Here is a 26,609-nt window from a genome sequence, read left to right on the forward strand (position 1 = left end):
AAGGGGACATGTGTGACCACTGAGCCTCATCTGCGCCAAGTTTCCGCCCCCATGTCGATCTCCCTGCTGATATCACCCCATGGGCGCCTCTGCATGAATCTTTTGCGAAGTTCCATCTTGTTGCGACAAGATGTCACACTCAATAACTAACAGGTCAGAGCATTCGAATGACCGGATTTCTTGGCTATCGCTACCTATCACCAATCACCACGATGAAAGTGAGATTGATGAAGCTGATACGCAACGTCGAAGACTCTCGTCACCGAGTCCTGTGTCGAGATCGCAATCTCAGCGCTCCAACGACGGCATGCCAGGAGCTCGAGACATCGCGTCACCACAACTTCCAATTGAGAGTGACGAGCTTTTGCAAGCGGACCGAGGCACAACTCGTGATCCATCTATATCTTCGACTGGTGTTGACTCATTGAATAAAGTGCCGAGAGCAGTAGCTTCCGATGCTTCTGATAGTCGAAGTAAGTTCCCCTGGACTTATTACCTTATGCTGAGATGCCAAGCTGATCAAGATCAAGCGCGTACATGGTTGCCGTATACTCTACGCCGTCCTTTCCTGGTTTGCCTCGCTCTGGTCTCATTAGTCCTCGCCAGCATCTTGGTGATCCTCAGTTGGTATTCAGCAACGCATCATGGACTTCGCAAGGACGACGGATCGCTAGGTCTTCTCCTGGGTTGGCGATATACACCTACCATCGTGGCTGTGCTATTCACCCTAGCTCTCGTCATGACCGCCGAAGATGTGAAAAGAACGGAGGCATTTTCCCGTATGGCCGAAACGGAACCTTTCGAGGCCAGATTTACCTTGCTGTACGTTCCAAAGGTGTGGTGGAAGAGTGTTTTCGAAGGCGTCTCTCGCCGAAGAAGCGGAGGCCACCGAAGGTGGGTGCTTACCTTCTCCTCGCTTGCAGCAGGAATCAGCATCCTTATTCTCTCACCCTTCTCTTCCTCAGTACTTATCGCCAAGGAGATCGCCTACCAAGAACCTGTCCAAATGCAGCGACACATACCCGCGGGAGATGGCACTATCAAATTGCAGCCACAGCGTGAGACTTACTTCCAGACCATCAGCGCCTACCTTTACAATGCCTCTACCTCAATATGGGTCGACGATGCCAGTGTGATCCTCCCATTTGGTCCGACAGGTCAGACAATCAGCGGTGAATCGCTTCCTGATGGTCTCTGGGAGACAGATACCATGATATTGCGACTTGAGAACGAGTGCATACCAATGTCTATAACTGGAAAGATCATTCTCACGGCTAACTACTCCTATGCGGACACGGCACTTTCGAACGACACTTACAGTGTAAGATCCAAGGGTTTCAGACTTCGATCAGCAGACGGATGCGAGGTACAAATGCAAACGCCAGTTACCCTGGACGACGTTCGTCCGAACTCTGTAGTCTCTCTCACCTCGCCCGATGATCTCTTTCAAACCGATGCTGTGCCACAATCAGGAGGAATCATCTGGACCAATATGTCGACCACCTACATATCGTGGCAAGACCTGATTCGCGAACGCGGCCCTGTCCCGCGTCTTGATCGTGACGAAGGACTCGTAGTAAAAAAGACCTTCATCTATGATCTCTCTGATCAATGTCGCGGACGAGACTTACTGATTGTTTCGCCGCCTTGGTGGACATCATCATTTCCTCTCAACACACCTCAGAATGTGACACAAAAGGCCTATTGGGACAATTTTACCGTAAAAGCAGAGGTCTGCACTCCAACTATTTATGGAGCGAGTCTGCCTGTTCAGCAATCGATCACGAATGGGATTTCGAGAGTGCGATTCGATCAGGCAGAATTCATGAAACGACGCCATAAAGTGCCAGAGACACTCTTCGATCTTGGTCGTCTGAACGATCTGGCTTTTCATGAATCGTGGTCGAAATACATGGCGAGAGAAGCCGGGCTTCAGGAGAACCAAGGCTTTGAGGGTATATCGATGCTCCTTGGAAAGCACTACTCTCTAGACCAGACCTCCATGTTGCTTAATGAGACTTTCAAGGCTGAAGCGAGCAGACTCCGTAGTCGTTTTTTGGGGGAATTGGTACTTTCATCAGTCACCCAGGCGTCTACACCCATGCTAGAGAACGTCGATGGCAGTGTCACCCTGACAGCACGGAGAATCATGGTGGTTACCGAGATTGCCATTACGCTGATAGTTTTGTTCATTTTAGCTTTCTGCTATTCGATATTCATGCTCTGGACCATGACAGCTGGTCGACGCGAGCTTCGTCTTGAAGCCGATCCTGCAACAGTTGCAGGAAGTACAGCCGTACTGAGGTCCCAATCCAGCCTCGCCACTAGTCTTCAAGTTTTGAGTGTAAAGAAGAGGCAGCATGTAAATGTAGGGTTAGACCATTGTGTCTATAGTACTTCCACAGGTGTGCTCGCCGAAGTGACGCCTGAGGTGGCAGAGACATCATATGCAATGCCTGTTAAGTCCATAAAGAAAGGTCGACCTTGGAGAAGACATCGGGGCTCGAAGAAGATTACCCGAAGAGACTGGAGACCTAGTATGCTTCACAAGCAATGGCTGTTGACACTACTTGTTGTCCTGGTGGCACTCGCGACAGCTATTCTGGTCCTACGACACTATTCCAGGGAGAACAAACTGTATCGAACCGCCTTTGTTTACCAGGTTGATCTTGGTCTATTCAACGCCAGCTTCTCCCCACATTCTGTCATTGCCGCTCTTGTCGCTGTGGCTATCGGTCTCTCATGGGATGGTATTGACAAGCCAATGCGACATTTGCAGCCTTATCTCTCTATGACAAGAGGGACCTCGGCAGCTTCACGTGGCGTTTCTCTGTCCTACCAGTCATCATACTGGCTTTGGGCAGCTACACGGGCGGCTCTTCGTAGACATTGGATACTTTCAATGATTGCTACCGGTACAACTCTGGCTCAGATACGTAAGTGCTCCAAACTTTCACGTCTTCACGCTGTCTGACTATTCAGTGATCATCTCAATGGCAGCAATATTCGAGCGAAAATCTGTGATCCACGCGCAACCTACTACAGAGCTCAATGGACGGATGTATAGCTATGCACTTCGTCAAGAGCCTTTCAGTTTCCAAATTGGTCTTAGCAGCCGCCCTTTCTATTTAGCTGAAACACTTTTGGAGACCTCTGAGGCAGACTGGCTGTATACAGCGCTTGATGAGATTACGTTGAGGAATACACCACCTGCTTGGACGAAAGACGAATGGATATATACGCCGGTGAGCATCTCGCGCTTACCCAATACAACTACAGTGTCTCAGGATACTGGATCCGAAAACACACACACAGTCGTGACGGGACTTGGTGACTCTCCTGCAAATGTCACGGTCACTACTACTGCTCTTCGGGGCAGGCTTGCATGTAGCAATATTCCCGTTCCTGCAACTGGCTGGCTCGATCGAGCAGAGGACGTTTTCAAGAACCGTACAAACGAGCCAATAGCTGGTTGGATATTGCCACAGGTCCTGTTCCAGGACAAGAAATACAAATCTCCGGTTTTTACCGTGCCAAGACGAATAGCATGCTGTACCAATGGTACGGCTCCTGGCGGGCAGTCAGTCATCTCATTTTGGTCTAGTGGTAATCCCATGGCGGAACAAAGACCTTCGGAGCCAGTGGACCCGAGCGGACGGGAAGACCTGAATGTGCCCAGTATATGGTCGTCTAACTTCACGATTAAGTGGATTGTTGGACCCACGTCGTCTACAGTCGTTGATGGCAGAAATTCTCTTGAAAATCACGTTGATGTAGGCGTCGGGCTCGGTAATGAAACACTGCTATATTTCACGGAGCAGCCACTTATGTCGATGATGAGCTGCAGTCCCCATCATCGAGCATGCAAATGCAAGCATAACAATCTCCAGAAGTACCAGTCAGGTTCTAGAAGCCAAGATTCTCACAGAACCGCAGTCAGCTCCTGGAGCTTGGGACTACCCGTGGGACAACGAATATCTCCACCCTGCCATAGAAGATGTTCCAAAAGACTGCAGGTATGACGAAAGAACCATTCTTCACTGATGCAAATGAAATCGAGCTAATACGGGGTTAGCGATCCCAATCAACCCAACAGGACCTGCTCTACTTTTACGACCCAAGAATCCAGAGGAAATGCTAGGTATGAGGGACACAATGCGGGGTTGAGGAAGAAACTAATGCACAATCTAGCTACGGCCATTTTTTCGTGTCTCAACTGCTCACCGCTCCTCATATCGTTGAACCACTGAAGCCACCAAGCTGGCTCGTATTTAACAAGAGCATCGAGGATGTGAGCAATGAACGTTTCAGTATTCGCGACTCCAACAGAGGCATAAATATGGACTTCATGTCATATGCCAACTTCCACCTGGCCAAGTCGAATGCTACCGCTCTGCTCAACGATACAGCGCTCTTCGAGTATTCCGAAAAGACATTCCAGACGTTTTTCAAGCACTTCGCCACCACAGGCAAGTGGACATACGGAGGGCCAGCGAAAAGCAGCGTATACGACAATTACTACGGTCCAGGTAGTGCCGAAGAAGTAAATGGCACATTTACAGAGCGTATTGAAGTCTTGGCAATGAATGAAACTGCGACATGGTTATCGCTCGGTATCATCTTCATCCTTATCGCCATCCTCATCGTACTCATCGCCTCGCTGCAGATCGTTTACCCGAAAGACTCAATGCAGCATCGCATCGAATGTCTAGCGGACGTACTGTTAATGACAGCAGGGAGCGACGAGTTCGTCAATCTCGTGCACGAAAAAGGTGTCGCTGGTCTTGAGAATAGCGATTTTAAAACGAAGCTAGGATGGTTTAAGGATAAGCGAGGTGTCGTGCGATGGGGCGTTGAAATCGCGGATGGTCATGTGGAATGGGTCAACGCGCCAGAGAAAGATGTCGATGATTCAGACGAGTCGAGTTGGAAGAGGTTCTGGAAAATATTTGATGGGTACGTCACAGATCCTACGTATCAGTATTAGTATCGCCATGTTATGCGCCATCAAGGTACAGGTTTTGTAGAGCGCTCTGGCTACTTTCAGTGGTGTGAATGTTGCTTGAAGAGTTTAGCACAGTCGCTCTTGATAGTACTCAGGCATTGCCATCTTGGAATTCAGATATATTAGATGCATTGACTCACGCCTCGATCGCCTATGGTGAACTGATGATACAGACTATTCCGCACACATGATCGATGTTTGTCAATCGTTGTTACCTTTTTTAAGAATGCCTGGCGGGGTGGGTGCAGATACTCGTCTGACAGTGACCTGAGACTTCAGAAGAATGTAGACACCATAAACATATACCAACGTATAGCCAAAGGTGAGAAGAAACTGCGTGTGCTAAATTATGCCGAAGCAGCTACCGAAAGCTCTCGGTCGTATTCTCATGCACCTGATACAGGGCCTTTACCTAGCTCGCAGGACCCGGCCACACATTGCTCAACCTTCTTCTCCTTGTCATTGCACTTCCAGGACTGATGCTTCTCCTATCGCCATTCGGATTTGTAGCTGCAAAACTATTCTCCAAGATCGCATCTTCCAGGTCATCTTCCTCCTCAATTCGCTGCACTACATCTTCCGGTGGCTCCTCCTCAAAAACAGCTTGTAGATCTGCGTGCGGACTCATTTTGCTCCATTTCCAGAAGTTGCTGTCGAACAGCCATGATGAACGCTTGGACGGCCCCGGTCCACTGATTGCGCCGCGTCGAGATGGTTTCCACAAGGCGCGGCGCTCGTGGTAGGCGATCGCGAGCAGTATGGGTGCGTTGAGCACGCGTACTGCAGTGATGTTGATCTTATGAAACCATCGCGGTGATAAGAGGAACTTCAAAGGAAGGAGTACGACAAAAGCAAGCAAGTTGAAGGGTGGGCGATAAGCAAATAGCGAATCGGACTTGACACCCTCAAATGTGAGCACAGCGCGGCGAAATTGAATCTCAGCAGTTGCATCGGCTGCGATTTTGGAGAAGGTGTTGCTCAGGATGGAAACAAGGACGGTCAGGAAGAGAGTGTTGCCGAGGAACGCATATATGACCATCAGCGTCGGTCCCAAGATCTCGTGGAAGCCTGGCGCCTTGTCAATTCCTGTGCCATCAAGACCGAACCATATCCAGAGCATCCATTTGGAGATTGTGATGACGCTGTGAGACTCCTCCCAGCCGACGTCAGGATTGCTGATGCTCAGCCACTTCAACGCAAGCAGGAAGCCGCCAAAGCACCAGAATGCGATGAGACTAAGAGCAGTGAACTCCTTGACCATTGCTCGTAGCGCGATGAAGAGCATGTTCTCTGGCATCAGGTTGAAGGCTATACGGGGGAACAGGATTGGGGAAGCCACAGCAAGGACATCGAGTGCCTGTCTGCCAGTCTCGTCATTCCCAATGACCCACCCGTGAATGCGCATGCCCAGATAGACGATGAAGATACCCGAGAATGTTACGTCGAGGAAAGCCCAGAGTTCTTGTGTATGCACCTCCCATCCATGCTCAAGGCATGACGCTAATTCGTCCAGGACCCAACCAGCCCCATAGAACAAAAACACAAGCTCGGCGTTCGTGAGGTAATGGTCTCGCCGTGTGGTCATCATCCAGCAATACAATGCAAGGAGTATGAGGAATTGTACGACCTCAATCATGTTGCGCGTGCGCGGCACCATGAGGCGATATTGGTTTAGCAACGGAGCTTTTCGGGGATCGTACAACGATATCGGTTTGTACTTGTAATGATCTGGAATGATGTCGATGAAAGTTGTGGGAGTGTACACGATGCGACCACGATATACAGCATCGATGACCTTGTGGCTAGCGGAGCTACTTAGAAGCACTTTGCTCTCTGACACGATTGCTACTTCCAAGGCCGTCAATTTGCCTTCGTAGTCGCCTTGTTGCTGGTATAGAGTTGTGAGATGCCTGAACTCCGACATGTGTCTCTCTGGGCAGCGGTCCTCGGGTGCGCCCTGGAATGGCTGGAAGGGTGCTACAAGGATCTGCGCCAGAAGCAGTAGTCCAGGTTTTCCTATGCTCTCCTCGTCATGCCGGCGTAGTACCTTCATTGCGACAAGTTCGCAAAGATTCGCCCGGGTAAGGTCTACAGTCTGGTGGTGTTGCTGGAATTGCTGCTCTCGAAGAAACTGCATTCGGTTGACTAGCAGACAATACACAATGGAAATGTCATCCTCGTTGTATAAGCGGTCGACAAGTGGTTTAACGATCAAAACATTCATGCGAGGCTCCCTCAGCTGTTCAATAGTATATGGATCCTCAATTACTGCCAATACGAGTCTTCGGATCCGGTGGATGTTGTAGTAGACTTGCAGCTGGGCGTGAGGATACGGCGCAAAGATTTCACGCGGTCCTATTGGTTGGCCAGCCCCATTGAAGCAACCATCGGATCCAGCATGGTCGTCGTCTTCTAGCAGAGTTTCTTGTTCCTCCCTGCTTCGTGCCGCGCGTAAAGCATCGCTCAAGGTTCGTTGGCTGTCCTCCAAATGTGGCCTCTTGAGGAACTTCCGAAACTCTATGTGCCGTGATGGCTTTCGAGTGGGTTCAGGCCTGCGATTCGGGGAAACTTCATTGTTGCTATGCACAGCAGTGCTATCATGACTTCCGTTACTTTGGTGAGAAGATAGGCGAGGCCGGGGAAAGGTGCCGTATGCGGCGCTGGAACTGCTGTTTGTGTGCCAATCTGGGTTGGAGGTTGGTCCGGACATGTGCAGCTCCAGTTGAAGTGATCAGAAGGTTGATAAGAATCAATTGCGCAAGATTGTTTGTTTGTAGGTATTGCGACAGGCACAATGCGCTGCTGTAGATAAGCTACGAAAAGCGATGACGGCTTCCGACGAGGCATTTGAGAACGCGGAGTTTCACGCTAGTAAGATCGCGCTAACCATAGTGGGAAGAGCTCCCTGTTCGAGATTCGGACGTCACCGAGCTGCCTCCCACACCACCTATGTAGGTAGAGACGCCACAAAATTCTGCGTCCGCTACGTAAGATTTCATTGAATAGCCTACATAAGTCCAAAGGTTTTGTAAACGTAAGTACTTATTTCAGAAAGCTCCTGAGGCCGTGCACACCTGCTTTGTGGGCATGCTCATATTATCTATGGTATGCTTCGCCTGCGGAGAAGGACCGGCAATAGGTGGACGCCATAGGCAAGTTCTTGACTACAATGCTGTACAGATCATCTACGAAGGAAGCCCTAGAGAAGAGCCTTATATGACGGCTGTTCATTAATCTATACAACGCATGTGAAGGGTAGCGTCTTGTATTAGTCTAAACCAAGAGCTTTTTTTTCATGCGAAACTATTTTCTTGAGACTGTGCCAAAAACGAGGGATGCTCGGCACCTATTGCAGTGTGGCTGGCGGAAACCATTCAGTAAAAGAACATGGATGTGACTTAGTAGAGCGCTGCAGGACTAATACATTACACTCCAAGGCAAGGCAAATCACAAGTTTGGGCAGTGCATGATATCTGGAGTCTTGAAAGAAGAATCAGAACTGACCTCACCTGTGATCGGCTCATTCCAACCCAAAGAACTTCCATGTGCACGGGCAACTATGACAAGAAATTGAGTGCACTTTGTACGCTTGTAAGCATCAGAACCCAATTTCAGAAGTAGACTTCATATTTTACCCCATAACAATTGTATTTCTGGTATCACTGCCAACAGTCCGCGGCCTAGTGAGGACGATCCTACTCCGCACATTCTTTACCCGCCCCACTTTTCAATGCGCGGCCGATTTACCATCGGACAACTCCAACATTAGAGTTAGACCAACAACGAAGTATCGTGCGTTAGAGTCACGCGAGAAGAAATTTTGCACTCGAAATACATACACACGTGGTGAGGAAATTGGTAGGAGGTCTGACATTCGAAGGTCACAAAGGTAGAAAGTCGATCAACGACCTCCATTCTTGCTCTCATCATCATCAACATTATCATCATTGCAATCGCGAATATGACTTCCTCCATCTCGGAATCAAACTACCCTCTCTCACCACGAGATGCAGTGGCTTCGCAATATATCGGCCAACGGTTCGAAGACCTCCCCACACCCGCCATCGTCCTAGACAAGTCCAAAATCAAGAAGAACTGCGCCGCCATGCTGCAAGTATGTCAACAACTCGGCGTCGGATTCCGAGCACACGTGAAAAGCCACAAGACACTCTCCCTCTCCAGACTCCAAGTCGGCGAGACCGGGCCCGCCAATTTTATCGTCAGCACGGTGATCGAAGCCGAGAACCTGTTTGACTACGTGTTGGAATGCCAGAAGAAGGGTAGGGAAGCAAGTGTACGTATACGCCAGCTGTCAGTATTAGGTATGCATTGCTGATGTGAAAAGTAGATACTCTACGGCATACCCGTCCCTCAATCCTCCATCCCGCGCCTCGTCGCGCTCGCCAGCGCCCTAGCCCCAGGCTCCATCAATATCATAATCGACAACATCGACGCCTTCAACCTTTTTCAAGCCGCCATATCCCAATCCAACGTGCAAATCGGAATCTTCATTAAAATCGACACAGGCTACCACCGCGCCGGCATCGTCACTTCGTCTCCGAAATTCCCCACCCTGGTCAACGCAGTATCATCTAACACGCACGGAGCGTTCTTGAAGGGATTCTACAGCCATTACGGGCACTCGTATGCCGGGAACTCACAAGACGACGCCGCCACGGGCTTGATTGAAGAGTTACTCGGGCTGGAAGACGCCTGTTCCGCCCTTCCCCCAACCTTCTCCGGAAAACTGGTCCTAAGCGTCGGCGCGACGCCCACAGCTACCGCAGCGCAGAACATGCTCTCCTCTTCCTCGCCGCGCGTGACCGAATTCCATAGCGTCCTTGCACGACTGAAAAGTAAGTATTCCGTCGAGCTACACGCAGGCGTTTATCCACTGCTCGATTGCCAACAAATCGCCACCCACGCGCGCCCTTCCACCGCATCTACAAATCCAGCTTTCCAACCCTTAGCAAAAGACAACATAGCAATCCGCATGCTTCTTGAAGTCACATCCGTTTACACGGAGCGCAGTAAGCCTGAAGCTCTTGTCTCTGCCGGCTCACTGGCACTGGGTCGGGAGCCGTGTAAGTCGTACCCTGGCTGGGGAATAGTGACGCCAGATTTCGCCAACACAGGGGCGCAAATCTACGAAGAGACAGGCGAGAAGACGGGATGGATCGTTGGGCGGATTAGTCAAGAGCATGGGATTCTAGTTTGGGAGGGAGATGTGGGAAAGTGTAAGGACTTGAAGGTGGGGGACAAGGTGATGTTATGGCCTAATCATGCGTGTGTGGCTGGCGCAGGATTTGGGTGGTATTTAGTGGTTGATAGTGAGGATGCAAGTGGCGGGACAAAAGTTGTTGATGTTTGGGGGAGGTGGAGGGGTTGGTAGTGTAGAAATAGTCATACTGATGGGGGTATCTTATAATCGTTTACATGGATCCGCGACAAATATGAAGTCGTTAGTGCCGTTGTGAATGTCAATGCTGATTCGGCTGCTGAACCGACGCCATGCCTGCCCCTCTTCCTCTCCCTGCTCCCGGACTTGGGCTTGGTGCAGAGGATGCAGGACGTGTAGGAAACGCTGGCGGTGTAGGTACAGAAGGCAGCGGGTATGCAAGATGTGAGGCTGGCGTTTCCCACTTCATACTCTGAGCATACAAACCAATTGCCTTGACCTCATTCAGGATCTGATTCAGCGTCTGCGAATGCATGCCAGACTCATGCAACATCCTGTTCTGGAAATTCTCGCGGTCCTGCCGTTGCCGGTCATGAAATCCCGCGGAAGATGTCCGCCAAGTCTCCTCCCGCTTGTCATGTAACTCTGCGGCCACGCGCCTGCAATCTTCGACCCATTTAACCTGCGTCGAGATGAGCTTTGCCTCGCGCCTGACAACCTCTGCTATCGAGGAAGTTTGATCGTCGCGGTCGACGCTAGGGCTGGGAAATGATCCGCCGGGGTTCGTGCCGTTCGGTGTCGAATCGCGGACCGACGGCTGAGAGTGCGGCGTTTGCAATTGATCGATGTCGAATTTACGTTTCTCATGTCGGTCTTTGAATCGCCGTAGAAGGCGGTGTACGTGGTTGACACATTCGCTCGTGTCCTCCTGTATATCGTCCCTCAATTTGGACAATAGATCGTCGAGATCTTCTTTCCTGATCAGCGGCATGATGTATTTGTTGTCATCGTCACTGCGCGGTCGCTTGTTTGAGATATCGTCATCTTCGTTGAGTCTGCGCTTCTTCCTCGAAATGAGGTCTCTCTCGAGCTCCACCTCCGAGTTACGGCGCATGGGCTTGTATGCAGAGTTGCCATCGGTGGATAGTGAAGGTATGCTGTCATTTGGTGCATCGGAAGATCTGCGCATTGCTTGCACAGTGACGGGATACTCCTCGCCATCCTTATCAGGTACTAGAGTAAGTACGAATGTTTGAGAGTCGAGCGCAAGCTCCAACTTTCCATGCGCACTGGCCCAGGTACCGTCACGTTTGTCTAGCTCACGCTTGAAGTCGTTAATGACAGCTGCAATCTTTTTAGCCGTTTCAGCGACCAACGGGTCAGTCACCACTCCAGCACGTGAAGGAGTTGCGGGCGACATGGTTGGGTCGCGAGCTTCAAAGAGTGTTGGTTCGTGACCTGGCGCTGCTGGGGATTGCATCTTGTCCCGGCATGAAGTCTAGCGCCGAACCGCAGATGACATGCAGCGTCGACGTGGCCTTGCTGAGGTAAAGGCAAAGTGGTTTCGAAGCGAGGGAACGGCCGACTGAGGCTTCAAGTGCCAAACTCAGTTGAATAAACAGCCGTAGCTTGCTTTTAGTTCAGTTGTAGTGGCTTCTTTTTGATGGAACAGCTCGCTTCCCCGCGGCAAGTGACGATGCGTGCACCGTCTCGGGCACTAGCATGCGCACCAGGCTGCTTCTGACCATGTCGCCTGCAGCCTTCAGGGCGAGGAGAAACGCCGGCTCCAGTGGGCACATGTGTTTCAGCGCTGCAACCTATGATTGCGCCAGACGAAAGTTTGGCACTTTCAGGGACTCCCCTCGCAGTGTTGGATCTGGTCGGACATCCAAGCTTCACACCCGCACGCTCCCGCACCCTCGCGATACACTCTCTTTCGCAAACCTCACACATCACCTTCCCTCACCAGCATGTGGGCCCCCGACCTCCCCTGCTAGGACTGTCTGCGAGATCTGGGCACGAATACCAATCGATTGGCCGTCCTGTGCTTATGCATAGACTCGACTTGCTCTCGGCAGTCTAGACTCGGGTCCGCAGTGGTCTGCAGTGGTTGCACGATATTCCGAGAAGTGACTGATCCCGGCCCTGGGGGTCCAGAAAGGAAGTCCAACAGAACGAGCAGCTCGAGCGTGACCTTGAGATGGTTCCCCTTCGCAGACTATCGCAGCGAGCCCGCCGCAGCCTCGACAGCCACCGCGACCCCTTCGAATGGCACGACGAGCGCGACAAGAACATCATGTCGGCCACCTTCCCCATACACCCGCTGTCATCGATGCAAGCGCCATTTGAGGAGTCGATGCTCGATGCGACTGGCGAGACTGGCTTCGTACCTTTCCAGAACCCGAAGAAGAGCGTTAAGCAACGCCAGCAGATGCTGTGTCGAGAGGAAAAGGCGGAGGAGCTTCAGTGGAACTTCACATACAACTGCCATTGGAGACACTATCCAAAGGGCAAATACCACCCACTAGTGAAGACGATTACCCAGATTGTCTTTGGCGTACATCTGCTGCATCAGCACCTGGAGAAGTCGGTTGCTGATGTTGCCGACATACTTTTGAAGCACGTCAACGAGCTGGATGGATTCCTGCAGCGAGCGAATGAGGATTTGGAAAGCAGCTTGAAAGACATGCTCTTCCGTCACAAATGCTTGAGGGTGCCCATGGAGCACGTCAGCGAATTCGACCGCCTGCTGGAAGACCGCGCTTATCGCGCCCAGCTACTTGATGGCAACGTGACCATCGAGCGCACCATTACTCGTATGTCGACGATGTTGAACGATTATCTCACGGATATGAGTATCTTCCGGGACGCGAACCACGGTCTCGACCTCTACTTGCTCGACATTGGCGTGGATTGGACCTACCATAATGAAGATGTTGGCAAGATATACTCTGCCATGTGTGGAAATACTGGCGGCTGGGCGCAATTCTTGCAAAGTCTTGTTGCCAAAGCAGAGAAGCTAGGCGTGGTTTTGGTACAAGTGAGCAGCTATTGCAACGAGATTGAGAAGCGCTGCGGGGCTGCTAGTAGGCGAAGTTTGGTAAGCATTCCGGTCCCCCACGCGTCCAGAACTTCTTTTGCCCCAACAGACATCACATGTATCCTCTGGCTAACGCCTGATATAGGTGGCGACTCGGTCTTCATCGCGAAATTCGTCAAAATCGCGTGAGCATGCGTTTCGCACCAAGGTGGCACATAACAAAGACCTTCCGCCAGTACCAAGCGAGCGACCTCCCTATATGGTGACAAATGGTAGTGGCACTGCAACTCCTTCAGATATCGAAGGTGTTCAAAGACATCGAATGGCAAGACCAATACATCGAGATCAGATTCACATGATTGCAAGTCCAGAGTCGGCCGGCACACCGAAACGCAGCGAAGAATCGAACTCCTCGTCTGGAAGTCCCGATACTGACGTAGATGTACGACATCGGCATGAGAAGGCGCAGGCCGAGTACTACCAAGAAACCTGGCACAGCGAGGATCAGCGTGGGCGGGCCGCACCACAAGCAGAACCAGGTCGTCGCACCGAATCCAGCCCCAGGCATAGGCGGAACTCATTTGATAAGCGTGCTGAAGAGACTGGGTCGTCTGCTTCGAAGCCATTCTCCAAGACGGATAATGGGGTACACACCCCGCCATTGACTGGAAAAGACTCAGCATATGCTTCGGTATCCGGAGTGTCTGTGGCCTCGCCAGGTAACTCGACCCGTTCTCCCCAGGCGCAATTCGGCTTGTTCCCAAGCAGTGCGCGTACCACACCCAAAGGCTCGATTTCTGGGCGATACGGTGCCATGTCTCCTGCCCTCAGTGCAGACCCTCGCTCTGCGCAGTCTTCAGCGCCTTCTAGCCGACCCGATACCGCCGTCAGCGGCCTTTCCGACGTCTCCAGCAAGCGTTTGTCGAAGCGCAGCAGCTTCACGTCGCTCAAGCGTCTGTTTACCAAAAAGCGTACGGATGGCATCAATTCGATACCCGAATGAGGCCGCGTTGTTCTTTACTTTTCTTCCTTCTCCCGCGGATATCTGGCATTCATGTCTGGCGTCGCTCGGTTATATACCCCTTGATTGCTTTATGTTTGATGATCCGTTCCTTCCGCTTGTTCTTGTATCTCCATTGTTTCGTGCCTGCCGACTTGCGCGCGGTGCTTCGTACGTGGATGGATGTCATGGCGCCTCTTTCTAATCGTAATGTCGTGACGATGAGTATGTGGCAGCGGTACCTTCCGTCTATACTTTCGCCGCTGCATTGTCGTGTGCCTTGCCCGCTTTGTATGATGCGTTTCGTCGATTGTGAGGAGCCATCGCTGGTTCTGGCAGCGGGGGCAGTGTTCCGCATGGGGTGTGTAGAGCGACTGAGAGCTTCGAGTACAGCTCTCCGGATGAAGCTATGGGATGAGGAAGGAGCCCCTCTGCAGGCTGGTGTCGCGGTAACTGAGAATGCTGCTGGTATCGGAGGGATTACACTCACGAGGAAACTGCGGCGAATAGGTAGGCGTACAAGTCCATCAGCTATTATGCCACTAGGCTTCTCTTGCATCCTTTCTCTCTGCTCCCTCCTCTCATTGCGTGTGTGCCTTCTTGCTATCGGTGGTTGGTGGAGCAAATGCCCGCCGTGTTGTGGTGAGGCAGGCGCGACTCTTATACGCTAGGTAACCTTCTCCCTCCGCCTGTCCGTCTTCCTTGCACCAACACCCACCTTATTCTCAGCGGCACTCTCGTTCTTGGATGAGAAGCTGGTGAGGTGGTGCTCCTGACGCTCGTTTCCGCCTTTTGGATACGCTCCGTCTCGCAGCATCGAATTCCCCTTTTGGTCATACCATAGCCGCACATCTTTTGCATTCTGCATCCCAACTCGCCTCCTACTCGCAGCGCTGCCATCTCTCTCAGTTCAGCTATACGCCTCGCAGCTGCCCGCAAAAGAGAGCCTACTCACACGTTTGCCCGGCCATCATGCAGCAAGTCCTCGGCGACAGAGACCCCAACGGCCCTCCCGGCGGAGGCGGGCGCGGCAGCCGGGCTTCTAACATTTCTGCCATGTCTGCCGGCACAAGCAGAGTCCCGGTTGACCCAGAAGCTCCACGAGACAAGCAAAATGCCCTGCCTGCAAGCATCAGGGCCATGACCCGCGGTTCGATCGAGATGGGCAATCTGGGCGGCGCTCTGGGTGATGGCATCGGTGACCCCTCTCGAGCTTCGAATCGCCGCCATGCACCCAGCCGAATGAGCACAGCATCTTCCCAGTCGGCCTACTCAACACAGACTAACCAGCACTCGAGACGTCGACCTCCCTCGTCGAATGCACAGCGAGAGCCTATGCCCCCCATGCCCACTGTGCCGCAGTACTTCGCAGACACACGTCCGCCCGCCACCATGCCCCACGGAAGCTCTCCTATGGTCCCATATCCAAACTATCACGACCCAGACTCGCAGCGGGCGTCGTCTATAACACATTCGATGCAGGTGCAGCCGCCTGCGATTCGTGCCGCCAACAGTCGCTCAACAGGCAACCTTCGCGGCTACGAGCCCACTCCGCGCTCTCACGGGTCCCAGTCAAGGTACTTGCATCCTGGCCAGCAGTCGGCCTCATCACAGTGGTTTGACAGGCCCGGAAGCAATCCCCGACGCGCACAAACACCAGTGGACCAAGGATATGGATATGGATACCCTTCTAGTCTGGGTAGACCGAGGGTACCATCCGATGCGAGCATGGGCTATGGTGACCGAGGTTTCGACGTTCCTCAGCAGTCGAACCGTGGCGCACCACACTATTCCTACAGCATGCCAGGCGACCAAGACGTTCCTCCAGTGCCTCGGATCGACTCACGCTATCAGCAAGTGCGTCCAATGCCGCTAAACATGTATGCGTCCAACGAGCATGTTCGCGTAAAGCGATCCGTCAAGGGTTCTGCCTCAAGCGGTTCGACCAACGTGCGTACCGACTCGGACCCGCCTTCATCTGACATGGCTTTCCCACCGACGCCAAGAGACGGCACACCTCTGAATGCGTTCAGCCGCCCACCAGGCATTCGGATGATGACAGGTAGCACAACAACGACGGGTGGGCTTAGAAGGCCAGACAGTCCAGAGTACTACGATGGCAGCGAACAATGGGAGACTAATCCGCATGTCAAACCTGAGGCAGAGCTGATGCCACCACACCTTAATATAAGGCGCAGAAAGAGAGTTGAGACCGTAAACTACAACATCCCCCCAAAGAATGTCCGCAGTGCTCGCAGCTATAAGAAGTCTGCCGAGACCAACGCCTTGGAACACGCTGGCATAGCTGAGCTTCCTGCCTCCCCTGTGGGTCGGCCCATCACGAGAGAGCTCGTTCACCAGGGTCTGGGGGCGTCTTCCACCACCGGCGACGTTGACTCCTCTATCAGCTCTCCTCCGATGGCAGGTAATACAGACACAATACATCAAGCTCGCGAAGAGGCTGCGATTCGTCGCATGGGCGACCAGCTGAGGAACTCAGCCATACCTCCCGCCGGATATGACGTTACGCAACTTAGTAACCTGTCGCAGATGGACGCAGGTCTCATTGACTCTTCCACGATTGATTTCGCGGTTCGATGTTCGATTCCTGCCATGACAGAGTCTGGACAAAGCAAGCAAGATGAGACGAATTCTGCATCGGCTTCAACCGCGCCAGGAAGTCCAGAAAAGAACACAGACGACGGCATGTCGGAGCTGTTGGCTGGCTATCAGCACACCGATACCAAACAGGAAGATGAAAGCATGTCTGATGACGAGAAGGCCGGGAGTCCAAAGACCATGGAGAACAATGATTCAGAAAAGGACAGCAATCACGCCCAAAAATCCTCGGGCGAGCAGTCTTTCAAGTCGTGCACAGATGCAGTCGAGTCCGCAGCCTTGCCTGAGTCTAACAAGGCTGCTGGCGTTGGCGAGCCAGGCCGAGCTGCCTCATCTGAATCTCGGCATGCAGCAACAGATTCGGACGCTCGCTCATTCAGGACACACAACAACGTCGTGACTCCGGTATTCACTAACTCCATGCCGCCGCCTCGACTGCCCTCTTCAAATCTGGACGTAGAGGTGCCAGCCAAGCAATCCATGACCGGATCGTCCAGTCCTCTTCAAAGGATCAAGAAGAACTTTGAGGCAAGCTCGTTTTCCAGTAAGCTTAGGGGAAGTTCAAAGCTGAGTATGAAGCAAGGCTCAGTCTCGATGTCGGGCTCGTCTTCCACTTTGAGCACCTCGCAGCCGCCTATCGTGCCTCCTAGAGAGTCTAGTGCTTCCGAAGAAGCTCAGCGCGTCAATCAAGTGTCATCATTCTTGATGCGCGCAGGACTACCTTTCCGTCGCAAGAACAAGAAAACGACTCTTGAAGAGAATACCGCTGTAAAGGACAGCGTGGACAACATCACTGGCCAGCCCGAGCAACGCAGTGAGAGCATGAGTTTGTCAGAGACTCTGACCCGTCCTGAAGAGCTCGACAACGCCCTAACGACCGAACAGGCGGTCGTCCAGCAGGACTCTGTTCCAGAGAGGCCAGCAGTCAGCGATCCGGTCGAGTGTCCAAGTCCCACGAACACTTTGCGTGTTGGACTGACATTAGTCCCCGCCATACACCATCACTCTTTCAGCAGCCCTATCGCGGGTATTCTTGGAACTTCCTCGGTATACTCCCCACAGGATATCTCTTTGAGGGGTCGTACGCATTCTTCGCCAGCCGGGGTCCCCATGTCGTCAGAGCATAACCATCGTGACAGTCGCTCGACAACGCATCTGTCATGGGTTGGCCGTAAATCCCTCGGTGTGCCTCCTACGAGTAACAGCGAACCACATCTAGCTCTTCCCAGTGTTCAGGAAGATACCACGACCGATCTGAAGTACCCCGTGTATAGGTACAACGCGCCACAGCGGTACCTTCATGATCTCAAGGAGGACTCCCATGAAGACTCGAGCCTCAATACGAGCGCCAGCAACCTGAAGAATTCTAACTTCCGTTTTCCGCCCAGCACGAGCTTTGGTATCCGTACTTCGGTCGATGATCCGGGTGTGCTCGGGTGCAAGTCGTCTATGGGGTCGCGCCGAGCGAGCGTCATCGAGGATGTTCACGGCCTGCCTTTCTTAGAGTTCAGCGAGGCGAACCTATACGACAAATTCAAGAGTGCGCTTCCCGAGGATGTGCGCTTCTCCAGATCTTCGGCGCGGGCGCAGATAGACGTACCCGATGGTGTGGTGGGGTTGCTGGATTTGGTCGCGCCCGAGAAACTTCAAGGTCCTGTGAATAGTGCGCATCAGGAAAATTTGCCGAGGGTATCTATACAGTCGCCCGGGGTGATCAATTTCAGCAGATTGAGGTGCCGTTCTTCATCTGAGAAGCTCATGGCGGAGATCGACCGGGTCAGCATACCTTCCATCACGCAGCTTACCCAGCGCGTCGGAGAGATGTTCCCTTCCTTGTCACTGGTCGACCATCATGAGCGAGAAGAGTCTCTCGGTCGAACCATGGAGTTTCCTGAGGAGGAGGAGATCATGGAGCATGCAATGGAGGAGATCCACCATGTACACCCGCCGTCGCAGAAACGTTCTTCTGCTCGACTGCGGCCCGTGCGCGGTTCTTCGGCGTTGATGGTTGTCGATGATGATGTGTTTGAGGAGATTTCGAGTAAAGAGAGGCTTACTGGAAGTATGGGTGATAATTGCGTGGGGGCGCTTGAGTTTGAAGTTCAGGTTGGTGAAGCTGGCACACGTGCAAAGGGCAAAGGCAAGACCACAACACGCACGCTATCTCGCCCACTATCTACCGTCGACGAGCTTCAAGTACCTTCGCCCGCAGTCCTTCACCCTCGTACTGCACACGATCAGTCTCTACGCACCTCCATCGACTCGGCCTTGTCGTCCCTGACAAGGTCACCTAGGTCATTTGTTTCGACACCCACAGCAACCGAGACGCGTCCTTGGAACTCTGACAAGAATTATCCGTGGTCCACGTCAACAAACCCCTCTGTTGATATCTCGCTGCCACCACAAACTTCGTTGAAGCAATCGCCGCGTCCCGGTCCGTCACATCTGCGCAACGCTCTATCCGACGCAACGAGCAGTACATTTACTTCGGTACACACTCCAACCCATTCTCGATACGGCAACGCCTCAGGTTCCAACGCGAATCGTCAAGTCCACCGCCTCAGCATCTTCGGACGCAGCGGCGATCAAGTTCACGCAGTCGGCGAGCGCTACCCTACCTCAGCCTTGAGCCCGCCTACGGCTATCTTCAGAGACAACCTTTCCTCGTGCGATATCTCGGACGACGAGGAATTTGCAACTTCTCGCAAACCTAACAGGCTCACGCTCAGAAAGCGTTTCTCGTCCGCCGCTCGCAACACTACCCGCGGCCACACCTCTCCTCGCGCCGCTCGAAGCAAGGTCAATCCAGCAGAGATCGTTTCTCCTGCTCAAGAGAACGAGAACTCTTCCTCAACTCTTCAAGACCTCGTTGGTGAGGCCCGTGCCTTCACCAGTAATCGCCACACCTTCCGAGACGCGCAGGGTATGCCAATTGGCGCGTACCACCGTCACCGCATCGTCGACTCCATCAAACGTTGGTGGCACAAAGGAGGAGAACTGATCCGCACCATCTCTCGCCGCGGCAACGACCAGCAGGATGTCGTCCCAGCTCGCGATTGAGCTGATCCTGCACCGCAAGCTCGTCCAGGACTACAGCTGGGAGCTATATCTGGTCGGATACTCCGCCGAGATGGAGTTCGAGGTGGCTGTGGTTGTCGTCGGGCTCCCCTGCCCTCCTCCACCCCCCAATACCCCGGTCCCCTCTCCCTCTCCAACCCCGTTCCCCTCCCCGCCGCCCTCTCCTCCTCGCACCTAGGGTAGCAGTTGCTACCCTACTGTGGCGTTGAGTGATGGCGGTGGGCTTATACTGGGTAACACTAGTATATTAACGATTATGGATGGTCAATGGGGCACGCATATCAGTAGATAGTCACTAGCTAGTGCATAGCATATGGAAAGCAAGGACTATCTAAATCTGGTTGATTACTGCTTGCTTGTGATGTGCAGCTCGGTGATGAGTTGGCAATCAGTTCAAGCTTCAACTTGATGTCCACTCAGTGCAGATATGTCAAGTAAGGTCAAAGTGTTTTTAGAGCCTCCTCGATGTTGTATCAGGTTTTCAGTGACTACTCTTAGTACTGCGAAGGTAGGCAGCTTTCAGGCCTATTCGATCTTATATTGCTACTTCAGGTTGTATCGAAGTAAGCTAATAGACTCCTAGCATATACATTAGACTACGCTCAGCACTTTATCATGCTGTGAACATAGACAGCTATACTGATCGAGCGACACAAAGAGCATAGCAAACAATGAATCGACAAGTGCCTCGAATCGTCAAGACACGAATCTTTAACGCTACATACGTCCGCGAAGATAAACAGCTGTTGCAATCAAGCAACACCAAGAGGACACAGAAGACTTTGGTTGACAATTGTCTCGCGTCCTCAATAAACCACACCTGATGCTATAGACGTCCGCGAGGATAGACAGGCCACTACATCACACAAACATCCAGCCATCGCATTGCCAACACGACGTCACCAGCCGCTTCGACGTTCCCTGGGCCAGCTCCACCCCTCCCGACAAGTTTCGGGAGATCGACGCATCGCCATGTGCACAGTCGCTAGTCTTGCGTATCCCGTCCGTAATCATTGAAGTTTTTTCTTCAGCTTCGTATCGAGGCGAGGGATAGCGAGGTTTTGTTAGCTTGGTACGTTACAGTTAGGTATGATTGAGGGCCTTTGTGCGGGAAAATATCGGCGTCGTGCGCAGGTGTGGCTGGCGGAGTGCGGGTAACTTGATGTGGCTGGCCATACGCTATTGGAATGGTATGGCGGCTAGAGATGCGGATTTGGATATGGGGTTTTGATACGGGGTGGGGACTGAGCGAGTGGAGGAGAGGTGCCGCGTCTAAGTGCCGATGGTATAGACGAGGCTGAAGTTATCTTCGTCGATGGAGTTTGGGGCTCTGTTGGGACCTTCTGGAGATTGCTTACCTCCATTGCCAGCTCTGCGCGAGATGAAGGTAGCTCACTCTTCCAAATCTCGATCTCGATCTCAGCACAGGATGTTGGGTGCGCGTGCGACATCAGCATGCGATAGCAGGCTTTGTCTTTCCGCTCTTTCAAATCAGAATGTTTGAGTGGACGACCCAGATGCAGGAACGAGCGAGGGACGGCGCGAAGCCGGGAGCGTCTCCTGAGCTTGTCATTGGCTTCAAGACTGGGAAAAGCATACGTCATGCCGTCGAATGCTGGAATATTGGTGCAAGTTGAATAATTGGGCGGCTCCATAAGCCTGGTCAATCGAGCGTTATCGACCAGCTCCGTCGGAAAGGTGCCGTGAGTGGGTGGGAGCTAGACGCGACAGGAAGACGTGTGAGTCCATTCGATACTCTGAACGCGGATCGTACCGTCTGATATTGCTCATTTACTTCTGGCAAGTTTTTACGTGATTGCGCCATGTTCTCACCTAGCTCCCACTGTCTCAGCTCTAGTCTGGTCACGATGAGCGTTAGAGTCGCTTCTGCCTCGGGATACAGGCGAGTAATCATGTGCAATTTCTTGAAGTCTGAATAGACTTTGTACGAAGCTGGCGTGCTCTCGGTTGTTCGGCACTGAAGAAGTTGCGCGGAAACGTGGTAGCGCGCGTGCTAAGCTTTGGCTACCAGATACACCAGCAACGCGGAATGACGTGGTGCGACGTGTGCGGGACATGGGGGTAGTAGATTCTAGAGCATTGTGGGTACTTTGGGAGACATGTCGATCGCTGTATCGTACCTTTGTCTCAACCATCTGTACACGCGGCATTACACTACTTGCAAATGTGATTTGTGGAGCTTCGAGGATGTTGGAGAAGTCTTTTTGGTTGTGGCGCTTTTCTGGCTCGATGACTATTATCTGACATGAAGAATGCTAGTGATAGGATCGGAAAATGCTTTGATTTGTATTCTTATCATGCACCCAATAACACACAGGCAAACTGCGCATGTCCACTGTAGTGAGAGCATGGTCACTAGAGCTTCGCCGATGTAAGCACATAGTGTGTCTATGCATGCCATCCGCGATATACGATCTTGCAGCCGTACTTCTCGCCCTTCTTGAGCGTCATCTGAGACTTCCAGTCCGGGACATTGATGGCGTTGACGTAGCGAGCTGGTTCGACGCAGAAGCCTGCACGGGAGCCCCGAGCCGGAAGACCTTCGACTGCGGGTACATCGATGTGCTTGCCTGTGTAGAACTGGAAAGTTGGTTCTGTACTAGAAACCTCCAGGTGGATCTTGCTTTCTGGGTGGTAGAATGAAGCAAGCTTCTGCAGAGATCTCGAGCGGGTGTCGATTGGAACGTTCTTTGCATCAGTGTCGACGACAAAGCAATGGTCAATATCGGGCTCTTGATCGCCGAGAGTGAACTTGGTGTTTGCCTTGACACCCGGGAACTCTTCGATAGTGCCTTTGGGGGTTAAGTTCTCGTCCACCACCAAGTACTTGTTTGTGGACAAGGTAACCTCTGTTCCTGCAATGTTAGACCCTTCAGTCAGATTGAAGTAGCTAGGATTATCGTTAGATACCACTCGGATTACATGTCCAAGAACTTACCTGTGGTTTGTGATGCTGATAGCAGTTTCGTTGACTTCATCTCCAACCAGCTCGGCCTCATATTCGATATGGAGAACCTCGTGCTGAGCACCATCAACGTTCTCAGTCTCCTGAACATACCATACCCTGAACTCTACTGTGCCGGGGTAGCCCTCTTCTCCGTCTTTGCTGACATACTTGAAAAGAGTAGCCTCCTTGCCGTTGCGATCTACACTAGAAGGACCTTCAAACTCCCGCTTTCCCCAACCGTTGATACCGCCATGGAGAGAGTTTGGCGCGTTGTTGGCAGCAAGGGGATACGACTTTCCATTCAAGTCATTGATCTTCGCATTTGACACTCGGTTCGCAATGCGGCCAATGGTCTCTCCAAAGTATGGAGCATTATACTTCTTGTACAGCTCGGCTGTCGGGAAACCCTGGACAATGTTCTTGCCATTGACTGTAAACTTCTGGATGATGGCACCCAATGGTAGGAATGCAAAGGCCTTGGCTGAAGACATGGCGAGCTTGACGTCTCTATATGTCTAGTTTCTTGATGGTTGTGCTATAGTTTGATCTGCAGTGCACACCTTAGTCTAGGCTCCGACATGGGTCAAGTCTGAAGAGTCGGTGAAGTGATGTGCTTTCATGGGCTGATGTGAAGCTCGTTCCGGTTATGTGAGGGGTCGATTGCATGCAAGTGAGGGGCAAGCTGTAGAGCGGGGCTAATGCAGTCGCAAGACTCACCTGAGCTGTCTCTCGGAGTCCGGTTGGTCCTGAAGCTGTCTTGATAAGGTACGGGAGTCAATCGATACTCTCGACAATCATGTGTCGTTGTGAGTGGGGAGCAGAGATGTATACCACATGTTTGTAAAGCGGTGCTGTTGATTAGCCTAATCAGGAGGTGGAGCCCATCAATTCTCCCGTCTTGCCCTCAACACGTGAGTGGTGCCTCAATATCGAGTATGAAGGCCGACACTTCTGATCGGAACGCCCAATTCGGAAACTCAACAGCCACGATGGTTTGTCGGAAGGTGAGGTGCGGCAGCCGCGATCCCTGCGAAATTCGTGCGATTAGAGTTGTACTATCTTAGTAAGCAAAGTCTGTGCGCCATGTAAAAACGTCACATTCGAATCGTGCATGCATTGTGGTTGATGTTTGTGATTATCTTCAGTTATCCAATGATGAACATTCTTCATTCTTTTTGGCCACCTGAAGTTGGCCGATTAAGACGCCGTTGGGGCAGAACCAGACGTTGTCGTCATAGTGAACCGTGAATGGAGATCCGAGTAAACGATAATCATGATGTCAGGAAAAACACAAATGCCGCCCCAGTGTTCGATGCTCCGATAGCACCGAAAGACCGAAAACGGACCCGAGCGCCGATTGTTACCCTATTGCAGAATGCTTGAACGCTACACAAAAAACGGAGGACGAACGGAGATGTCAACCGAGCCAATCATCATGCGCCTACAGGGTTTTGTATGTACGAACCGAAGTCCAGTTCCGTGTTGTTATTCCAATCCGGCATCATTGGATCGTTGGGGCTGAGGGCGAGGGTGTCCATCATTGGGTCGTACCCTGAGAAGTTCTCGAATCCATACATAGGCTTGAAGTCCATAGGCTCGTCCATCATCATGGAGTCGTTCATCCACGAGGTCTGCGAAAGCGTTGACGGGTCAAGCGCACTTGTGCTCATGAAAGTTGGCGAGACCATTGGTGATTCTTGCTTGACTGGTGAGACGATCTGCGACTGTCGGGGAAACGGGCTGGTCATGGGAGGTGTTGGAGGCGCATTGGGTCGAGCGAAGGGGTTATCGAGAGCAAATGATCGCGTGGTGGGAGTGCCGCCAGATGATGAATTCGAGGATGCATGGCCATGGTCTGACTCAGAGCTGAAGGACCGTCGCCTGCGAGTGAATGGCGCGCCTCGTTCCAGCAACTTCTGTTGCATTCGGCCACAGTCCTCCTCGAATCCTTCGTGATTGCCATTGTTCTCCCCTAATGGATGTAAGAGTCCGAGCCGCTCAAGAATATCGTGGGTCAGCGGGTGGCCTCCGGACGATTCGCGCAATGGTTGTCCCGGCCAGCTCTCGCCCATTTGTAACCGGCTGTATAGTTCTCGGAGACCCGCTACGAGTTGAGTTTGTTGCTGCTCAAGCATTTCAACGTATCTGAGAAAGTTAGCACTTTTCTTGATCTGCTATTATACACTGCGAGTGACGCACCCTTTTGGATAGACCTTGTCTTGCGACTTTTTCCGCTCTCCGAAGACGCAAATGGCGTTGTCAGCTTTACACCGACTGCATGGGCTGGCTCCGTCGCACTGCCCTCGTTAGTCTGTGAGACGAAGTGTGAGCTGAAACCAAACATACTTTTGACTTTTTTAATCGGCAGCGGTCGCAAGCTTTACAGACTCGCTTCCTGATGTTATCTTGGGCCTCCATTGAACTCGACCGGTGCGAGGACATGACGGTGTATGATTAAAGTGTGTGTATAGTGAAGCCGAATTGAATATATTGGTTGATGATACTCAAGCAGTGTGCATACAGGTTTCAGGCAGGATTTTGAAGAACTCGGTTGGTCAAACACAACGAGGAATCTTAAATCATAAGTACGGAGAGCTTGGGTGTCTGGCATTATATCTTTTTCACGTCAGAGGGCAGTTCCAGGCGGACGTTCGGCGTTAACCATGCGTCTTCTTGCGCAGAAGCACGGTAGTGAAAGTATAATTACACGCTCGACCCACCGTACTGTACTAAAGCTCCCTGGCGCTTTCACATCATCAATCGGGGCACGTTAGGATTACATTAGTGGAGTCACAAGGGTGCAGGGGTTGGCGCTGCGCCAACCTTACAAAGACACTGGGCCCAAGTTCGGCGGAAAACAAGTGACAAAGCCAGACGGAATCGGCCAACACGCGGACCGTGGACATGGAAAATGTCATATGCCCCCGACTCACTGGTCGACCAGAGCGGCTTGACCCTGTGACGTTTACCGGTATTTCGCATGGTCTGCGGGACATCAGAAGCTCGTGGAGGGCAACGATCGCAGCTGTCGGTTCGCGGCTGCAGCCACATCCACGCCCGAAAACGTGCGGATCAAGAATGAGTACCTACCCGCGTCGCCAGACCACCAACGCAACTCATCCCAGATACGTATGTCCAAATGGGCACGTTAAACTGCGGCGAGCGATTTACGTTCTCGGCATCATCATTATGGCTCATTCCCAATAGCTTTGTTTGACATTCTCACCTTGAGCGTTTTACGCGTATCGCGCCTCGGCCGAATGAGCGCGAAAAGCTTCCGCAACGGAGCTGACTGATTTCCTGAGGCCGAGCCAACTGCCCTTCGCATTCTAAACCCTTTTGACTGCGACCTGTCAGTGTTCTTGGCCTGTCGCTCCTTGCAAGCGGTCTGCCTGGCGATCTCGATGCGGAAAGAACCGAACAGCTGCATGCAAGAACACATGATCACCACGTCCACAAGCATTACAATACCTAACTCAACAATTGCCGAACAGAATATTCCAGTGAAGTGGAACCACCGCTTATGATACATTTTGCCCATGCCGAATCGCTGCTTGCGAAGTTTTCTGAGGCGACAGCAGCACAGGCACACTCAGCAACCTGCTTGGATCACGCTGCCGCCATCACATCTTGTACGACCATCATCCGTGCCATAAATTCCTCATACGAGCACGTCTGGCAAGTGCCCGTATCTCGCGTAAGATGCTTAGGACGGCGCTC

General features: G+C 52.2%; 12 protein-coding genes across 12 annotated transcripts; 6 read left to right on the forward strand and 6 right to left on the reverse strand.

Moving 5' to 3' along the window:
- Positions 1-4,339: 4,339 nt before the first annotated feature.
- Positions 4,340-4,987, forward strand: SNOG_12076 (hypothetical protein; the record flags this gene model as incomplete). The annotated part of the gene is made up of 1 exon (XM_001802257.1): positions 4,340-4,987. One exon carries the CDS (start codon positions 4,340-4,342, stop codon positions 4,985-4,987), a length of 648 nt encoding a protein of 215 aa, XP_001802309.1.
- A 430-nt stretch (positions 4,988-5,417) lies between these two features.
- On the reverse strand, positions 5,418-7,058 carry SNOG_12077 (hypothetical protein; the record flags this gene model as incomplete). Its single annotated transcript, XM_001802258.1, has 1 exon — positions 5,418-7,058. One exon carries the CDS (start codon positions 7,056-7,058, stop codon positions 5,418-5,420), a length of 1,641 nt encoding a protein of 546 aa, XP_001802310.1.
- A 772-nt stretch (positions 7,059-7,830) lies between these two features.
- On the forward strand, positions 7,831-7,960 carry SNOG_12078 (hypothetical protein; the record flags this gene model as incomplete). The annotated part of the gene is made up of 2 exons (XM_001802259.1): positions 7,831-7,876; positions 7,905-7,960. 2 exons carry the CDS (start codon positions 7,831-7,833, stop codon positions 7,958-7,960), a joined length of 102 nt encoding a protein of 33 aa, XP_001802311.1.
- Positions 7,961-8,966: 1,006 nt separating this feature from the next.
- On the forward strand, positions 8,967-10,397 carry SNOG_12079 (hypothetical protein; the record flags this gene model as incomplete). Its single annotated transcript, XM_001802260.1, has 3 exons — positions 8,967-9,299; positions 9,354-9,861; positions 9,991-10,397. The coding sequence occupies 3 exons, from the start codon at positions 8,967-8,969 to the stop codon at positions 10,395-10,397; spliced, it is 1,248 nt and encodes a 415-aa protein (XP_001802312.1).
- Positions 10,398-10,485: 88 nt separating this feature from the next.
- On the reverse strand, positions 10,486-11,604 carry SNOG_12080 (hypothetical protein; the record flags this gene model as incomplete). The annotated part of the gene is made up of 1 exon (XM_001802261.1): positions 10,486-11,604. One exon carries the CDS (start codon positions 11,602-11,604, stop codon positions 10,486-10,488), a length of 1,119 nt encoding a protein of 372 aa, XP_001802313.1.
- A 535-nt stretch (positions 11,605-12,139) lies between these two features.
- On the forward strand, positions 12,140-14,227 carry SNOG_12081 (hypothetical protein; the record flags this gene model as incomplete). Its single annotated transcript, XM_001802262.1, has 2 exons — positions 12,140-13,284; positions 13,694-14,227. Exons 1-2 carry the CDS (start codon positions 12,385-12,387, stop codon positions 14,225-14,227), a joined length of 1,434 nt encoding a protein of 477 aa, XP_001802314.1. The 5' UTR covers positions 12,140-12,384.
- Positions 14,228-14,891: 664 nt separating this feature from the next.
- Positions 14,892-15,195, reverse strand: SNOG_12082 (hypothetical protein; the record flags this gene model as incomplete). Its single annotated transcript, XM_001802263.1, has 2 exons — positions 14,892-15,124; positions 15,180-15,195. The coding sequence occupies 2 exons, from the start codon at positions 15,193-15,195 to the stop codon at positions 14,892-14,894; spliced, it is 249 nt and encodes an 82-aa protein (XP_001802315.1).
- A 1-nt stretch (position 15,196) lies between these two features.
- Positions 15,197-19,903, forward strand: SNOG_12083 (hypothetical protein; the record flags this gene model as incomplete). Its single annotated transcript, XM_001802264.1, has 2 exons — positions 15,197-17,812; positions 18,080-19,903. The coding sequence occupies 2 exons, from the start codon at positions 15,197-15,199 to the stop codon at positions 19,901-19,903; spliced, it is 4,440 nt and encodes a 1,479-aa protein (XP_001802316.1).
- A 1,045-nt stretch (positions 19,904-20,948) lies between these two features.
- Positions 20,949-21,746, reverse strand: SNOG_12084 (hypothetical protein; the record flags this gene model as incomplete). The annotated part of the gene is made up of 3 exons (XM_001802265.1): positions 20,949-21,218; positions 21,280-21,639; positions 21,696-21,746. The coding sequence occupies 3 exons, from the start codon at positions 21,744-21,746 to the stop codon at positions 20,949-20,951; spliced, it is 681 nt and encodes a 226-aa protein (XP_001802317.1).
- Positions 21,747-22,200: 454 nt separating this feature from the next.
- SNOG_12085 (hypothetical protein) lies at positions 22,201-23,380 on the reverse strand (the record flags this gene model as incomplete). Its single annotated transcript, XM_001802266.1, has 2 exons — positions 22,201-22,832; positions 22,881-23,380. 2 exons carry the CDS (start codon positions 23,378-23,380, stop codon positions 22,331-22,333), a joined length of 1,002 nt encoding a protein of 333 aa, XP_001802318.1. The 3' UTR covers positions 22,201-22,330.
- A 942-nt stretch (positions 23,381-24,322) lies between these two features.
- Positions 24,323-25,331, reverse strand: SNOG_12086 (hypothetical protein; the record flags this gene model as incomplete). The annotated part of the gene is made up of 3 exons (XM_001802267.1): positions 24,323-25,034; positions 25,089-25,186; positions 25,236-25,331. The coding sequence occupies 3 exons, from the start codon at positions 25,329-25,331 to the stop codon at positions 24,323-24,325; spliced, it is 906 nt and encodes a 301-aa protein (XP_001802319.1).
- SNOG_20132 (hypothetical protein) lies at positions 24,498-24,845 on the forward strand (the record flags this gene model as incomplete). The annotated part of the gene is made up of 1 exon (XM_001802268.1): positions 24,498-24,845. The coding sequence occupies one exon, from the start codon at positions 24,498-24,500 to the stop codon at positions 24,843-24,845; it is 348 nt and encodes a 115-aa protein (XP_001802320.1).
- Positions 25,332-26,609: the final 1,278 nt, after the last annotated feature.

The sequence above is a fragment of the Parastagonospora nodorum genome, assembly GCF_000146915.1.
Source record: "Parastagonospora nodorum SN15 chromosome Unknown scaffold_21, whole genome shotgun sequence".
Classification (NCBI taxonomy): Eukaryota; Fungi; Ascomycota; class Dothideomycetes; order Pleosporales; family Phaeosphaeriaceae; genus Parastagonospora; species Parastagonospora nodorum.